The 18,725-nt window shown below is 41.7% G+C and overlaps 1 protein-coding gene across 1 annotated transcript; it reads left to right on the top strand.

Moving 5' to 3' along the window:
- The first annotated feature begins 1,434 nt into the window (after positions 1-1,434).
- Positions 1,435-18,144, top strand: LOC114354881 (zinc finger protein interacting with ribonucleoprotein K). The gene is made up of 8 exons (XM_028307465.1): positions 1,435-2,381; positions 2,532-2,645; positions 3,082-3,240; positions 3,569-3,704; positions 8,349-8,451; positions 9,897-10,023; positions 13,403-13,472; positions 16,884-18,144. Exons 1-8 carry the CDS (start codon positions 1,654-1,656, stop codon positions 16,995-16,997), a joined length of 1,551 nt encoding a protein of 516 aa, XP_028163266.1. The 5' UTR covers positions 1,435-1,653; the 3' UTR covers positions 16,998-18,144.
- The last annotated feature ends 581 nt before the right edge of the window (positions 18,145-18,725 follow it).

Raw genomic sequence — 18,725 nt, forward strand, 5'->3', positions numbered from 1 at the left:
GCTGACGTACGCTGTTGAACGACCAATCGTATCGCAGAATCGAGAAGCGTGTCTGGATTGTTGACGTTAAAAGTTACCGTAATCGGGGCTCAGGCAAAGGAACGCAAACAAACGCAAAGGAAGGAAGAAAAGAAAAAATATAGTTCCAAAATACTGGACTGTCCTGTCGATGACATTGACAGTGGGGCGCCACCGTCAATACCGAATCGCTGGTTCAGATTTTTGCCATGTTGCAAACCATATAGTTGAACGATGGTAGCGCCCCCCTGTCATTGAGTTTGGTGGGACAGTTCAGCGTGGGTCATCTATAATATTATTGGAGTGAGCACAGAAAGGTAATTTATAATTTAATACATAAATAATTGTTATTATTGTGTGAATTGCTTGTTTAGGCTGAAAGTAATGTAGACCTTTTGAATCTATCTGTTGCTGATGATTGAAGTTGCTAAGCGTGGTTGGTACAATAAAATCTGTGAATAAAATCAATGGCGGTCTGAATGATTTGCCTTTGCTTTCATCGCGATAGATTTTCGTAATTGTCAAAATTGATAAAAATTGGCGGTCTCAAAAATGAAAATAAATAAACTAGAGATGAGACGTATTTACTAGAACAGATCCACACACTAGGTATTTTACAGTACTAAGTGGCACCTATTCCAATTTTTAAAATACTTGATCCATCTAGTATTTTTTAAATTACACGATTTCCGACCCTACCATCAAAGTAATAGAGGTTATTATTGCATAATCCGTAGTCGTGTATTACGTGCACCGCGTATTTCTCGCTAAGCTTATGTGCGAACGTAGAGATTCACTCCGTCTCTGTCTGACAAACAAATTTGAGCGCAGGCAGGTGTGAGATAGGAATAGGTGTTTGATGTATTACGTAATTTAAACTCTATTTGTACACAGGTAAGGTTTTGAATATTTTAATTTTTGTTCTCTCTCATCCAGCTCACTCCTTGTTGACTAGCCGGTAAAAAACCAGTTTTTATTCTTCCGACAGGTTTGTTTTGGTTTGTTGTCACGCGTCCGTGATAATTGCATAATTTGTATTGAAATAGTAATTTGATAATTAGATTAAATTGGAATAGTTTTCGAGTGTTGATTAGATAGAATTTAACTCCTGTTTCTGAGAAGTNCGAAATTAATCGACTAATCTGTCCACAGATATGGATTAGAGAATCTGTCTCTCCTTCTCTCTTTAGTCTATGGGTAGAAAAAAAAACTCAGACAGGCAGGCAAAGGAACGCAAAGGAAGGAAGAAAAGAAAAAATAATATTATTCTTCTCTTCCTGAGTGAGCACAGAAAGGTAATTTATAATTTAATACATAAATAATTGTGATTATTGTGTGAATTGCTTGTTTAGGCTGAAAGTAATGTAGACCTTTTGGATCTGTCTGTTGCTGTTCATTGAAGTTGCTAAGCGTGGTTGGTACAATAAAATCAATGGCGGTCTGAATGATTTGCCTTTGCTTTCATTGCGATAGATTTTCGTAATTGTCAAAATTGATAAAAATTGGCGGTCTCAAAAATGAAAATAAACAAACAATCCTTGTTTATCGTGTAATTGCTAATGTGATAAATAAAACATTACAGAGGGTATTTAATCCTTGGACTAAGACGAGATAGTCGAAGCGCAACGCCTTATCATGGAGGAAGATGATGACATGTTAGTAGTTGTGATCGGCGATGAAGATGATGATGATATCGAGTGGAATTCTGGTAAAGTGTGTGCTCCCATTCAAGTCAAAGAGGAGCCATTCGACGCAGATGACGTGATGCAAGTGATAGAAGCAGCTCAACGGTATGGCCGGCCTATAAATTTACGAACAGACGTCTTCATAGACGAATCAGACGGCGATGTAACTTTCGAGCAAGCAATACACAACATCAAAATAGAGCGTTACGATGATGAAGAAGTTGATCATAATGCTAAAGACTTTGATAGTATTGCTGAAGATTTTGATCATAATGCTGAAGACTTTGATCATAGTGCTGAAGAATTTGATCATAATGCTGAAGACGTTGATCATAATATTGAAGACTTTGACAACTATCTGAATAACTATGGCTACGAGGCTCTCGATGAAAATAATTGTGATGATCCAGACTACCAAGTTGAAAGTGATAATGATAACTACAATTCAGATTTTAATTCTGATTTAGAAAGTGTGGGAGGACAGTCGAAGAAAAAAAAACGGGTTAAAATGTTGAGTCCATCTCGACAGAGGTCCTTTGTGGAAGACTTGAGACAGCAATATCCAGAGTTAGAAAGGAATCAAAAAGCTCTCATCAAATCTCTGGTGGAAGTTATGAGGAGTAACAAAGCACCCAAGCCACCGAAGGGTTTTTACATCCTTTCTGATTTGATGTATGAGTAAGTGAGAACAANAATACTCTTTGAATGATTTCTTTTAAATGAACAATATAAACAAATATGTGAATTAGAAGTTTGAATCAGATGTTGTAAGTTCAATTAAAGCAGTTCTTTTATATAATTCATACGAATGAAATGTATTAATTTCAGGTGTTTCAAATGTGGTAAGATGACTAACTGCATTCCTGCCGCAGAACGGCACTATCAAGAAAAACATGGCCCTAGATATCTTGTTTGTTATGCTTGTGGTGTGGACTTTAGAAGGTATGTTAAGAAAAAATAAATAAAGTTACGAAAATTTTAACCTTAAGCGTGAGACTTACTCAAACTACCATTTGTCCATTAACCCACTTGTTACTAAAGAACGCTAGTTTTTACATAAATATTTTTACTAATGTGGGTAGTGTAAACTATTTTTATGTGCAACATTTGAAAGATAGGTGTGTCGCAGTATTGTCCAAGTCTTTGCCAGCGATTGTTTTGAGATAAATTTATCATGACTGATTTAAGGTAAGTGATAGAAAAAGTAAATTCCATAACAAGTGGATTAAGTAATTTCTTTTTTTTTTTAATATAATTTACTCTATCATGCAATCAGTCCGAAGACTATGAGCAGATTTTTTCTGTGATTGTGATGTAATTTCGTAAACCATTAAATGATGCATGATTACAACCATTAGACGTGACTGGTCTGTTGCAGCAAAACAAACCTCTACAAACACGAGAAGATATGTCAGGCGCGCGACGCCATGATAGTTCTGAAGGCGCGAGCTTTGTTCCTGGGCCGCAAGGGCCGCAGCCGGCCGTTTATACCCGACCTCAGAACCGTACCTGTTTACAAGAATAAAGGCTTCAAGCGGTGAGTATTATTTAATTTTGTGTAGTACAGTTTTATACAATTCACGAATTCAGTTGGTTCTATAACTATATCGCTTTAGTTTAGCCTTCTTAAATAATAGACAAATCTATACTAATGTATTTCAGTGCAATTTCGTCCAATGACCCGAAGCTACCCATCCTTATCGCTCGCGCGTAATTATGTTGCTGTCGCGGTCGAACACTCACTGAGGCCGCCCGTCGGTTGCACAGTCGTCGACAGCTTGGGGTCATTGGACAAAATTCTACGTGCTCTGCGACCGGACTATAGTATAAGTGCCGTTTTAACAACTCTATTTTTTATCCTCCAGTTTTCCCTGCACGAGGTGCTCAGCGACGTTTACCAGCAAGAACAATTTGGTCGCCCATGAGAACATGCATCGCGGCGTGCGGCCCTACTGCTGCGACCAATGTCCCAGCGCCTACACCTCGGCCGCCGCGCTTACAGTGAGTTTGATTGAAATGGCAATGCCAGATTATGTATGGAAGGTGGCGTCTTTTTTTTTTCGCGCGGCCATCGACCAAACCTTATTTTTTTATTACAAAATAGTGTGATAAACCAAACTTACTATGACATGTATGTTACTATGACAGTCTGAACTGAGTTACGAGCATTAGAAGTTTAATGATTTTACATGGTACTAGATTTGCTTTTTGCTCGTAACTCAGTTCAGACAGAGTTAGAGGTATACATGCCATAGTAAGTTTGGTTTATTACACTATTTTGTAATCAAAAAACAAAGTTTGGTCGATGGCCGCGCGAAAAAAAAAAGACGCCAATTTCCGGCATTGTCTTTTAGTGTACAAGACATAAGGCTCAAAATCAAAAATAAACTGGCCGCGCATAGAACATGCATCGCGGCGTGCGGCCCTACTGCTGCGACCAATGTCCCAGCGCCTACACCTCGGCCGCCGCGCTTACAGTGAGTTTGATTGAAAGGATAGTGCCAGGGTCTGGACCAAGTGTTGCCCAGAATCAACCCATAGTGCATTTTGTTCCTCAGGCCTATACTAATGTGTAAACCGAAGCGCACTGAAATATATCCCTGGAGTTAAGAGAAAAAAAGAGTTTTGTTTTGAATTATTTACATAAAAAATATCATCGATGTATACGTACTACGCATAAGATTTCGCGATTTTGGCATTATATGATATATTACTAAATTTACGATTTTGGCATTATATGATATGATACTATAGAAAATGTGCCGCGAGATTTTTTGCTCTTCTCTCCGCTTTGGTGTAAACCGGACCAATTTTTTTATTTGTGTTGAGCGGCTATTCTAGTTCAATAAAGTCGTAGTATCACTGCGACCGTTATCGATCTTTATGAAAAAAAACCGGACCTAACAATGATTGCAACTTATGGAACCCATGATGAATAGGCTAGTTCCCAAAAAAATTTTTTTTAATCCTTAAATTTAAAAAAAAAAATATTGGACACGTATATTTTTAATCGTCAATCAAACAATTACAAAGTTATAGTGCGTTGAAGTTCTGCGCGACGTCACAAAGTGCTGCAATTTTACGCACTCACTGACGTCAGGGGCCTTTTCTTTAGAACTTTGGCACGCTTTATCACTTTACATTTTCATTAGTTTTAAAAAGTAAGAAATACGTGTCGATTAGTTTTTGATAAGCTAACTGACGGATTAATTAAAACTCTTGCTTTTTTACCCAGGAAACATCCCTATTACCCTAGGCGCAGACCACCGATTTTTAGTTGGACGATAGTTGGCTTGGCCGGGCTGTTGATCAGTATGGAGATGTATAAAAGTGCGCACATTACACCGATTTGGTCTCGGCCGATTCTTCATACAAATTAGAATCGGGCCCAACTATCGGCCAACTAGAAGTCGGTGGTCTGCGCTTAGGGGGCGTCCATAAATTACGTGAGACAATTTTGGCTATTTTTAACCCCCCCACCCCCCTTGGTGAGATTTCATGAGATTTTGCCAGATCCCCTCCCCCACCCCCTAATGTCACGTGAGATTTTCTAAAATGCCTGTGTGCAATGTAAATGAGATAATCCATGCCTTGAAAATATATGATTTTATAAAATAAACAACCCGACCTACGTAAAAAAATAACTTTTAGTACAATTTTTAACTGTTAGTTTACATTTTGTTAATATCTNGATTTCATGAGATTTTGCCAGATCCCCTCCCCCACCCCCTAATGTCACGTGAGATTTTCTAAAATGCCTGTGTGCAATGTAAATGAGATAATCCATGCCTTGAAAATATATGATTTTATAAAATAAACAACCCGACCTACGTAAAAAAATAACTTTTAGTACAATTTTTAACTGTTAGTTTACATTTTGTTAATATCTAAGCATTGGTAGCAAACTGCGGATCTAAAAACTGGGATTGTGTTCACAAATGCAGACGGAGGATTTACTCTGTTTGTTGTGGAAAAAAAATTACGTGATATTTCTTGAGACCCCCCCCCTCTCCCCTACATGAGATTTAGTGAGGTTTTTCTCGACCCTCTCACCCCCCTAAACGTCTCACGACGTAATTAATGGACACCCCCTTAAGCTTAAAGGATATAGGAGGTTAGTCTTATGTAGTTCCTGGTGTGAATGAAGCATGTGTTGTGCAGAGACACCTGAAGAAGCATTCGGACGAGGAGTACATTTGCGACCACTGCCAGCGCTCCTTCAAGATCAAGGCGGCGCTCATCGCGCACTTGGACACTCATAAAGGTACATTACATTGTTATTTCGCTATATTTATTCGTCTCTTCCTATTGCAATTAATATCGACGTCCATACGCCGACGTCAACGTCTAAAAGAAACCACATTTAGTACAGCGTGACGCTGTACCCATCAATCACATTGCCATTTTAAATATTTATAGCTATAGTCTGGTCCGCGAGCACGTAGAATTTGGACAAAATTCTACGTGCTCCCGGACCAGACTATACCTACGCTAAAACTCTTGACTAAGTCGAATTTTTTTTATCGTTTTTCTGCACGCACGTTCAAACTATTTTTACAGACACGAATTCCGAGCACCTGCGCATGTTTTAGAGTACATCCTTTTTGGGCATTAAAATTCTAAAAAAGTAAAAAAATATATAAATCATTGGGCTGATAATTTTTATACGCTTTTATTAAACTTACGCATGTGTATATTAGCGGATTTATGTAAATACTTTCAGTCGTTTGTCGGCCGTTTGGTGTAGTGGTTCGAAACGGACTACTATTCCGGTACAGTCCAGTACAAACATTTGTGTGCAATTGTGCATGAACATATTTGTTTGTATTGGACTGGGTGTTTTCTGTGTATAATTAGAATGTATTTACAAAAAAAAAGTATTTAAGTATGTTTATATCCGTTGTCTAGTACCCATAGTACAAGCTTTTCTTAGTTTGGGACTAGAAGCGCAGTGTAAAATGTCCAAGGATAATTATTTATTAATTATTAATGTTTTCATACAGCGATACCGAAGTACGGCTGCTCGCTGTGTCCGCAGCGCTACGCCACCAAGAACGCGCTGAACCACCACGTGCGCCGCGTGCACCTGCGTCTGCCGCTGCCCTGCGCCTGCCAGGTCTGCCCCAAGAGGTACGTCTTCATCATCATCATCATCATCATCATCATNTCGCCCATGAGAACATGCATCGCGGCGTGCGGCCCTACTGCTGCGACCAATGTCCCAGCGCCTACACCTCGGCCGCCGCGCTTACAGTGAGTTTGATTGAAATTTAGTGTACAAGACATAAGGCTTGTGGGAGTCGCATCGTGTCAGCCGCCGAACTGCGAGATAGGCCGCTATATTTATAGTACCACAGAAAGGAGACAGAAACATTGGCTGTCGCACACAACATGAAAACCACGAAACTTTCAGCGCGTTCCCGCGCGCTCCCATAGAGGAAGCGAGATAGCAATATCGGTCCTCTCGGGCGTTATATATATGTCCAGTTTCAGGTCGCCCTCTTTTCATAGCGACTGTAGAGTGATGTGGGAGTCGCATCGTGTCAGCCGCCGTACTGCGAGACAGCCTCTCGGACCTCTCGGCCGGAGGTTATAAATATAAGCGGCCTCTTTGCGGCCTATCTCGCAGTACGGCGGCTGACACGATGCGACTCCCACAGGCTCAAAATCAAAAATAAACTGGCCGCGCATAGAACATGCATCGCGGCGTGCAGGCCTACTGCTGCGAGTGAGTTTGATGCCACCATATATTGAACTTTAGTGTCCAGAACATAAGGTTCAAGATTGAGAACAATTTGGTCGCCCATGAGAACATGCATCTTGGCGTGCGGCCCTACTGCTGCGACCAATGTCCCAGCGCCTACACCTCGGCCGCCGCGCTTACAGTGAGTTTGATTGAAAGGATAGTGCCAGGGTCTGGACCAAGTGTTGCCCAGAATCAACCCATAGTGCATTTTATTCCTCAGACCAATACTAATGTGTAAACCGAAGCGCACTGAAATATATCCCTGGAGTTAAGAGAAAAAAAGAGTTTTGTTTTGAATTATTTACATAAAAAATATCATCGATGTATACGTACTACGCATAAGATTTCGCGATTTTGGCATTATATGATATATTACTAAATTTACGATTTTGGCATTATATGATACTAGCTGACCCGGCGAACTTTGTTCCGCCTTAATGGCAATAAATAAGCAGACTTTTTTTTTGTTTCGAACGGGATCACGAGAGTATATCACGTAATTTTTTTCCACAACAAACAGAGTAAATCCTCCATCAGCATTTGTGAACACAGGCCCAGTTTTTAGATCCGTACTTAAATATTAACAACATAATGTAAACTAATAGTTAAAAATTGTACTAAAAGTAAAAAACTGGGCCTAAATTGTTTTGTTTTGTCATTACAGTTATTTTTTTTACGCAGGTCTGGTTTTTTTAAAATCTAATATTTTCGAAGCATGGTTTATCTCATTTACATTGCAAATAGGCATTTTGGACAATCTCACGTGAGATTAGGTGGGGGAGGAAATCTCACCAAGGGGGGCGGGGGGGTTAAAAAATAGCCAAAATTGTCTCACGTAATTAATGGACGCCCCTTAGTCTTATGTAGTTCCTGGTGTGAATGAAGCATGTGTTGTGCAGAGACACCTGAAGAAGCATTCGGACGAGGAGTACATTTGCGACCACTGCCAGCGCGCCTTCAAGATCAAGGCGGCGCTCATCGCGCACTTGGACACTCATAAAGGTAACTTACATTGCCATATCGATTTATTATTTATCATATTAGGCTACGGTCTCCTATTAAACGACCTTCAATTGAAATTCCTATCGACGGCCATACGCCCACGTCAACGTTTGAAAGAGACCAAAACAGTACATTTCTACAGTAACCATTTTGACGCGGCATACAACGTGAGGCTATACGTTTACAACGTAAAACTTGTGTCTGTATCGAACTGCCGCACATCGCTGCTCTACGGTAGAGCTTCTATCCATACTGTGACCCGCGCAAGTTTTGTACAGCCTTTTTAAGAATTAAATAACGAAAAAAAATGTATACGTCTAGCGCTTCAGCTCAATCAGTGCCGAGGTATGGGAGCAGTATGGGAGTGTATTTGAGTCGTCAAACGTCGACTTTAGATTTGTATGTTGTTACGTCATAATAACACACTCGACATCAAATAAATCGCACCTCCCGCGACGAGCATTTTCAAACGTATGCATCCCCACTTCCCACCAATATTGGCACCATTTTAAAGCCTAGTTCTAAACTTCATTTTATTAAAGGAAAGGTTTTTACCCCAAAAATGTGTCTTCAGAAGGATCCAGAGCCACTTCTTCAAAAAATGGGTAGTTACGCTTGAGCCAACTTTTATGGCTATAAAACTGTTAAGTTGGAATTAATCGCTATCCATCTGTTAAAGAGGACACGTGAGATCATAATTTGGTTTTATAACCATAAAAATTGGTCTAATTGATCCCAGAGGTGAGCCCAAAGTGAGGTCTTTTTTCAAGTCACATTTATGGTATTTGTTAATCATTTATTAAGAAATTAAATGTGTTTTCTTTAAGGATATTTATAGGGCTTTCAAATAACACCAATATTGTTAGGGTACCATGATTGTGTCAGAAGAAAATGTTTAAAGTTCGCGTCGCGGAAGGTGCGGTTTATTTGATGTTGAGTATACGTCAATGTCACCACTCCCGTGCCGCTTCATACCTCAGACACGGAATGAGTTAAGTGCTAAACCTATAAATCAGGGGTGGCCAACTTGATTAGAAATAAGATCTACTGTTTACTAACGAAACCCTGGGCATCTACCACTTACATACTTCTTGAAATTTAAATGAAACAGCATAGTTTAGTACACAATCAAGTAGTATTTTTTGCCTTGCCACGATCAGGCCCCTCTTTCCCACTGGGCACTTTGGGCACGTGCCCAGGGCTCCGTGACTGAAGGGGGCCCCATCTGCTAATAAGACCTTTTTCCAGATGAGAATGGCCCCCCTTAATCCTTAAAATCTTTAAATGCCCAGGGCCCCTAGTAGGTTAAAGACGGCCCTGGCCACGATCGACTGGACTAATAGTCGCGCTCGCGATCGACCGGTTGGCCACCCCTGCTATAAATCATTAGGTCATGTTGGTTGTCCTTCAATTATTCTTTAAATTCCCTTTTAAATCTCGTACAGCGATACCGAAGTACGGCTGCTCGCTGTGTCCGCAGCGCTACGCCACCAAGAACGCGCTGAACCACCACGTGCGCCGCGTGCACCTGCGTCTGCCGCTGCCCTGCGCCTGCCAGGTCTGCCCCAAGAGGTACGTCTTCATCATCATCATCATCATGTCAGCCATAGGACGTCCACTGCTGAACATAGGCCTCCCCTAATGCTTTCCACGTTGATCGATTGGTAGCGGCCTGCGTCCAGCGCTTCCCTGCTACCTTTACGATGTCGTCGGTCCACCTTGTAGGTGGACGTCCCACGCTGCGCCTTCCGGTACGCGGCCTCCATTCCAGAACCTTGCTGCCCCATCGGCCGTCAGTTCTGCGCACTATGTGCCCTGCCCATTGCCACTTCAGCTTGCTAATCCGTCGGGCTATGTCAGCGACTTTAGTTCGTTTACGGATTTCCTCATTTCTGATTCGATCTCGCAAAGAAACACCAAGCATACGAGGTACGTCTTATGGGCTTGTAATAAGAGCAATTATCCAACGACAGTACTTGGTCTGGACTTCTGGATGGAGTGCTGACGTAACCAACTGTGACGCGCCTGCCAGGTAATAAAAAGGCTAAGTCTGGTGTGCTAGAGGATTGTATTCCCAAGAGGTGTCTTATGGGCTTGTGATAAGAGCGATTATTGAACAAGAACGCGCTGAACCACCACGTGCGCCTGCCAGGTCTGCCCCAAGAGGTACGTCTTATGCGCTTGAGATAAGAGCGGTTATCCAACGACAATACCAAGTATTGTCGTCTGGACTTCTGGAGTGCTGACGTAACCAACTGTGTCGCGTCTGCTGCTGCCCTGCGCCTGCCAGGTCTGCCCCAAGAGGTACGTCTTATGCGCTTGTAATAAGAGCGGTTATTCAACTAGAATCTGAATGCTGACAGCTGTCGAGAGGGCGAGTGTCTTATGTCTTTGTTATAAGAGTGATTGTGCAATAACATCGCTTAGCTTGTCTACTCATATCTGCTCATACTCACCACGTGCGCCGCGTACACCTGCGTCTGCCGCTGCCCTGCGCCTGCCAGGTCTGTCCCAAGAGGTACGTCTTATGGGCTTGCAATAAGAGCGATTTTCCAACAAATATGCTTAGGTCTTAGGCTGGTTTTAGAATCGCGCTGCCCGCTCGCTGATCGTCGGCGCTGACAAATCAAAATGTATGTAATTGAAGGGAACGTTTCTAAGTGACGCTGATCGCTCGGCGCCGATGCTCCATACATTTCGGCTATCGGCGCTGACGGTCAGCGTGCGTCAGCGTGATTCTAAAACCAGCCTTAGAGATGTTTTATATGATCGTAATAAGAACGATTGTTAAATAAAAGTGGGTACTTACCACGTGGGTCACATATACTTGCGCCTACCGCTGCCCTGCGCCTGCCAGGTCTGCCCCAAGAGGTACGTCTTATGGGCTTGAGATAAGAGCGGTTATCCAATAAAAAAGATAAATCTGGTGTGCTACCGTTGTACTTCCAAGAGGTGTCTTATGGGCTTGTGATAAGAGCGGTTATCCAACGATAATACTTGGTCTGGACTTCTGGAGTGCTGACGTAACCAACTGTGTCGCGTCTGCCGCTGCCCTGCGCCTGCCAGGTCTGCCCCAAGAGATACGTCTTATGCGCTTGTTATAAGAGCGATTATTCAACTACAACGCTTGGTCTAATGCAGTGGTTCTTAACCTCTAAGTCACGAGGTACCATTTTACCAAGTTTCTGTCTTGTCAGGGACCGCTTGTACTATTTTCAAAATTCTATGAAAGGGGAGGTCGATTTCTCACCCACTGTGCGCCGTTTGCGTTGTGTTGACTCGACTCATCACGTCACGTCACTTGTTTATTACGATGTCTTCGTGGACTACTTGTCATGCCTCCAGGGACCATCAGTGGTCCGCGGACCACCGGTTAAGAACCACTGGTCTAATGTGTTAACGACTGCATCCAAAAAAGGTGTCTTGTGCTTGTAATAAGAGCGATTATCCAACGACAATACTTAGTCGGGACTTCTGGAGTGCTGACGTAACCGTGTCGCGCCTGCCAGGTAATAAAAAGGCTAAGTCTGGTGTGCTAGAGGATTGTATTCCCAAGAGATGTCTTATGGGCTTGTGATAAGAGCGATTATTGAACAAGAACGCGTTCAACCACCACGTGCGCCGCGTGCACCTGCGTCTGCCGCTGCCCTGCGCCTGCCAGGTCTGCCCCAAGAGGTACGTCTTATGCGCTTGAGATAAGAGCGGTTATCCAACGACAATACCAAGTATTGTCGTCTGGACTTCTGGAGTGCTGACGTAACCAACTGTGTCGCGTCTGCCGCTGCCCTGCGCCTGCCAGGTCTGCCCCAAGAGGTACGTCTTAAATGCGCTTGAGATAAGAGCGATTATCCAACGACAACGCTTGTTCTACAATCTGAATGCTGACAGCTGTCGAGAGGGCGAGTGTCTTATGTCTTTGTTATAAGAGCGATTGTGCAATAACTACGCTTAGCTTGTCTACTCATATCTGCTCATACTTACCACGTGTGTCGCGTACACCGGCACCTGCCGCTGCCCTGCGCCTGCCAGGTCTGCCCCAAGAGGTACGTCTTATGGGTACGTGATAAGAGCGGTTATCCAACGACAATACTTAGTCGGGACTTCTGGAGTGCTGACGTAACCAACTGTGACGCGCCTGCCAGGTAATAAAAAGGCTAAGTCTGGTGTGCTAGAGGATTGTATTCCCAAGAGGTGTCTTATGGGCTTGTGATAAGAGCGATTATTGAACAAGAACGCGCTCAACCACCACGTGCGCCGCGTGCACCTGCGTCTGCCGCTGCCCTGCGCCTGCCAGGTCTGCCCCAAGAGGTACGTCTTATGGGCTTGAGATAAGAGCGGTTATCCAATAAAAAAGCTAAGTCTGGTGTGCTATGGATTGTACTCCCAAGAGGTGTCTTATGGGCTAGTGATAAGAGCGATTATCCAACGACAATACTTGGTCTGGACTTCTGGAGTGCTGACGTAACCAACTGTGTCGCGTCTGCCGCTGCCCTGCGCCTGCCAGGTCTGCCCCAAGAGATAGGTCTTATGGGCATGTGATAAGAGCGGTTATCCAACGACAATACCAAGTATTGTCGTCTGGACTTCTGGAGTGCTGACGTAACCAACTGTGTCGCGTCTGCCGCTGCCCTGCGCCTGCCAGGTCTGCCCCAAGAGATAGGTCTTATGGGCATGTGATAAGAGCGGTTATCCAACGACAATACCAAGTATTGTCGTCTGGACTTCTGGAGTGCTGACGTAACCAACTGTATCGCGTCTGCCGCTGCCCTGCGCCTGCCAGGTCTGCCCCAAGAGGTACGTCTTAAATGCGCTTGAGATAAGAGCGATTATCCAACGACAACGCTTGTTCTACAATCTGAATGCTCTACAAAAGTCACCAGTGCGCTCTCGTCTTTATGTACTTGTATTAAAAGCGATTGTGCAACAAAATTGAAATGTAAATTTTTTACAGATATCCACGCATGTCGTTACTTCGAGATCACATGAAGAAGAAACACGGATTAACGTTGATGACACGCAAGGTGAGTTCGTTGTATTTATAATGTTTTCGTCATATTTTTAATTCTAAATTGCGTAGAACANCAACGGGAACGGGAGTTAGCGGGAAAAAACATTTGTATGAAAAAATCTAAACCGCGTAAGATAGATGAAGGGAGTAAAACGGGATCCACGCGTACGAAGTCGCGGGCGGCCGCTAGTTTATAATCAAAATCTGGTCTGTGTATAGGTAAAGTAGAAAAAATTAAAAGACAACGGCAAAGGTCAGTATTTTTACTGTGATGGTAATGACGTTTAGTGCGTGTTTTCTTGATTATCGAAATAACTTGAAGTATTTAATCAATATGGATCATGGCGCCTTATGTGGAAACTTGTATGAATCGTTATTCAGAAGTTTAATTTACCAGAACTACAACAGTTTTTTTTTTATCGATCGGAACATAAGTTTTTTACTGTTTCGCGGATTTAGTCTAATTTTGTAGAAATCAGCAGAAATGTCATCAAATATGGCCAACTGACATAAAAATATTTTTGGTCTGTGAACTAGTGATGCGACAAAACCTCTCGTTAATCGCGAAGTGAAATTATTGTAGTACTTGCGTATCATCGCCGGGTGATCGACAAAATACTAAAAATATGCAACAAAGTCGCAACATTGAATGTGAACTGATTATGAAATTTTCGAGAACAGGAAACAATCTGTATGCCCAGATGTAATCAAAAAACACACTGGACAGTAAAACAATCAATGATATCCGTAAAGTTATTAAACTTCAAATATTTGCAAAAAGTTCTGTTTGACAGTGTTGCTACTAGTGACATCTCGCTCGCTCAGTTCTTTGTTGCTCTATTCCGCTAGGGAGGTAATTTAAGATGCTATCAATGAGGGTTTTCGCGTTTGAAAAATCCGCCAGATGGCAATACGTGGACGCGAGGTCCAAATGCTGCGTGATTGGTGGATTTTGTCTGGACTTCTGGAGTGCTGACGTAACCAACTGTGTCGCGTCTGCCGCTGCCCTGCGCCTGCCAGGTCTGCCCCAAGAGATAGGTCTTATGGGCATGTGATAAGAGCGGTTATCCAACGACAATACCAAGTATTGTCGTCTGGACTTCTGGAGTGCTGACGTAACCAACTGTATCGCGTCTGCCGCTGCCCTGCGCCTGCCAGGTCTGCCCCAAGAGGTACGTCTTAAATGCGCTTGAGATAAGAGCGATTATCCAACGACAACGCTTGTTCTACAATCTGAATGCTCTACAAAAGTCACCAGTGCGCTCTCGTCTTTATGTACTTGTATTAAAAGCGATTGTGCAACAAAATTAAAATGTAAATTTTTTACAGATATCCACGCATGTCGTTACTTCGAGATCACATGAAGAAGAAACACGGATTAACGTTGATGACACGCAAGGTGAGTTCGTTGTATTTATAATGTTTTCGTCATATTTTTAATTCTAAATTGAGTAGAACATAATACACTGATGTAATATTTGAATACAGACCACACAACACATTAAACTTCAAGTTTAAATATCGAATACACTAGCTACCTATGCGCAAGCGAGATAGAAAGCATTATTTTGCAAGACGTCAGGGCGGCGAGAATCTTTGCTTGTGTAAGGCCTCAGCCTCGAACTTAGNGTGCTGACGTAACCAACTGTGACGCGCCTGCCAGGTAATAAAAAGGCTAAGTCTGGTGTGCTAGAGGATTGTATTCCCAAGAGGTGTCTTATGGGCTTGTGATAAGAGCGATTATTGAACAAGAACGCGCTCAACCACCACGTGCGCCGCGTGCACCTGCGTCTGCCGCTGCCCTGCGCTTGCCAGGTCTGCCCCAAGAGGTGCGTCTTATGCGCTTGAGATAAGAGCGGTTATCCAACAAAAATTTTAGTCTGGAATGCTGACAACTGCCGACTGTACCCACTAATGTATGTCTTTGCTATAAGACTAATGTACTGCTGACTGCACCCCCAAGAGGTGTGTCTTATGTGCTCATAATAAGAGCGATTGTCGAATAATAGGGATTCTACTCCCAAGAGGTGTCTTATGGACTTGTGATAAGAGCGGTTATCCAACGAAAATACTTGGTCTGGACTTCTGGAGTGCTGACGTAACCAACTGTGTCGCGTCTGCTGCTGCCCTGCGCCTGCCAGGTCTGCCCCAAGAGGTACGTCTTATGCGCTTGTAATAAGAGCGGTTATTCAACTAGAATCTGAATGCTGACAGCTGTCGAGAGGGCGAGTGTCTTATGTCTTTGTTATAAGAGCGATTGTGCAACAACAACGCTTAGCTTCCACTGCACCCAAAAGAGGCTATTGTCCAGCAGTGGACGTTTTTCGGCTGAAACAAACGAACGAATAAGAGCTATGTACTAATATGCTGACGATTGGGGATTGGGGTGATACGGCGCTTGCGTACGGGTGACTTTTTGTCACCGTGACACTACATCTTTCTCTTAAATTCTCTTTTACACTTTTATAAAGAGAACCGACAAATAGACAAATAGAGATTATTCTTATCTATGGAGAGACACTGTTTAATCAAAGATATATCGCTTATAATCAAAGATATATGAAACATAATGGCCACGGTGACAAAAGTCACCAGTGCGCTCTCGTCTTTATGTACTTGTATTAAAAGCGATTGTGCAACAAAATTAAAATGTAAATTTTTTACAGATATCCACGCATGTCGTTACTTCGAGATCACATGAAGAAGAAACACGGATTAACGTTGATGACACGCAAGGTGAGTTCGTTGTATTTATAATGTTTTCGTCATATTTTTAATTCTAAATTGAGTAGAACATAATACACTGATGTAATATTTGAATACAGACCACACAACACATTAAACTTCAAGTTTAAATATCGAATACACTAGCTACCTATGCGCAAGCGAGATAGAAAGCATTATTTTGCAAGACGTCAGGGCGGCGAGAATCTTTGCTTGTGTAAGGCCTCAGCCTCGAACTTAGCGGGCAGCGGGGCGGCGGCGGCGGCGGCGCGGGAGCGGGGCGGGCANCTCTTGAGACAGGCTAAATTACACCATATTGTTAATGACATTGAGCGTACATTTTTTTAAATAGCTTCGCGAAGTAAAACTTCTGTACGTAGTACTTATTATTATTCTGTGATAATACACATATCCTACTTCCTACTAATATTATAACTGCGAAAGTTTGAATGGATGTTTGGGTCACTTGGGTGTTAACATGTTACTCTCACGTAAAAACTACTGAACGGATTTTGATGATAGATTACAGTATTATTGTTTATACCCAGAATAACATATAGGCTATAATTTATGCCGATCTGTGACAAACTAAATTTAAGCCGCGGGCAAAAGCCAGTTATATTTATAATACAGCTATATTTTTAACCGGTGTTCAAAAAAGTGTTTGTTGTTACTAATATTATAATGTATTTCGTTTCAGATGTTTTTCAAAGCGCTTCCAACCATGTCGGAATGGGAGTTACAGCAGGCAAAAGAAATTTTGGAGTCTGACACTCCGCTCATCAACTTGTCTTCAGACATACATAGCTTATAGCCGGAGGAGCTCTTATAAAGGTTAAGGGTTTAACCCTTTAACCGCCAGCGACGTTTTGCTGAGAGCCATGTGAGTTATTTTCAAGTCCGTCACTCAACTTCCAAAGATTGTATGAATTTTGTTGGTTTGATTTGATGATTGTTAAATTGTATCTTTATAGTTTTCGAAACGACATTGAATTTTTAATCTACTCTCAAGAATCGATCCAAAATGATTGAAAATTTTATATTCAGCTCTAGTTTTAAAGCTTACAAACGATTTTAACTACAGTCTGAGGCAAGCAGGTTTGGGTCTTCCCCCAAACTTAGACTGAATTAAAAAATTAAGCTCGATTGCAAATGAATTAAATTATAATTGCTGATTTTTTTAAAAATTGTATTTAAAATGTACATAATGTAGATAAATGAAATACTGTGTTCTGTGAATACATAAATATTTGTAAGGGATATTTATATTGTAAATAAATTACAACGGTTTTAATACGAAAAGTGTTTTATTACGCACTTATTATTTCAACCAAATGTTTACGATATATTCATCTATAGCATAATGCATACACAATCGTTAGAAGACACCACGAATTTATAATGCTTCGTTACATACTAGGAAAATACAAAAATATTAAGCGGTTTCTTGGTAAACACCTACCGGGATATCTTATTTTTAAAATATGCAAATTGTACACGTACATTGTGAAATGCACCTTTTATAAATACGATGTCCTTTATCTTGGTCATTAGTTAACACTCCAAGACCTTTGTTCTCGACATTTCTAAAAGATTGTCCATTATTTTAATACATCAAGGTAGTCCATAAATATTTTGTGTAACACTGTCGTGTGTAAACTTTTTTTTAACAATTTCAAACATTTCTGACTCGAGTTGGTTTTTGTAGACAATATTTGCTTGGAATGTACGTAAGAAGTCTGTAGACAGAACAATCCCTCAGAAACGTCAAGAGGTAGTATACTTAGGTAGTAGTGTGTGGGTGCAAGTCGAAGAGCTATAGAAAGCGTTTCTCTAATCTCGCCAACCACTTCAAACGACATCCACGGAATCTAACATTAAATATTCTTTATCCTCACTCCACGGATACTGATCATAGTTTTTAATCTTAACAATGGTCCAAAAATATCTAATAGCATCCCTATACGATCAAGTAGAAAAATACTTTTAATTATGCCTCAGAAATCTAGCTCCATCTCTTTTTCTCAAACTATCGAATTACCCCCTTGTTCATAAAAATTACGGAATGCTTTGTCACTTTTTGCCAAATGAAAATTTAGCTGCGATGAAAAGGGACAAAACAGTGTTTAAAAAAACTTGCAGGTTTCTATGAATAAAGGGGCTTTTAGTGTCGGCTTTGAAGATCAAGGAGAAATAGGTCTAAGAGTGTTAAATCTAAACTACTGTGACAATCTCAATAAGTTTCGATTATAATGTTGCATAATGTTCACGATGAAAATTGGCCTTATTCTGTGCTCGCGAGTGAAGCGTGCACCGTAATTTAAACGAATGGATGTAGAAAACTGTTGTAAACCCCTGTGTTTGTACCACGAAGTAGATAATGTACATAACAGCTTCCAGGGTTCTTATTTTTTAGGGTAGGGGAGACCTAGGAGAGTTGTGACAGAGGTGAGTTGTGACAAGGATGATTTCTCCTTACTTAATATAGTTAGGAAGCTGGAAAAAACGCTTGTTTGTCGCTCTTAAGACGCTCTTCTTGACT

The sequence above is a fragment of the Ostrinia furnacalis genome, unplaced genomic scaffold (assembly GCF_004193835.3).
Source record: "Ostrinia furnacalis isolate ACB-3 unplaced genomic scaffold, ASM419383v2 OfSCF2237, whole genome shotgun sequence".
Classification (NCBI taxonomy): Eukaryota; Metazoa; Arthropoda; class Insecta; order Lepidoptera; family Crambidae; genus Ostrinia; species Ostrinia furnacalis.

Excerpts from the sequence above, each read along its gene's own strand:
- LOC114354881 (XM_028307465.1), top strand. The coding sequence starts at position 1,654 with ATGGAGGAAGATGATGACATGTTAGTAGTTGTGATCGGCGATGAAGAT. Across the intron at positions 2,646-3,081 it reads TGTGGTGTGGACTTTAGAAG|CAAAACAAACCTCTACAAAC; the intron begins GTATGTTAAGAA and ends GGTCTGTTGCAG. Across the intron at positions 3,705-8,348 it reads CCTCGGCCGCCGCGCTTACA|AGACACCTGAAGAAGCATTC; the intron begins GTGAGTTTGATT and ends TGTGTTGTGCAG.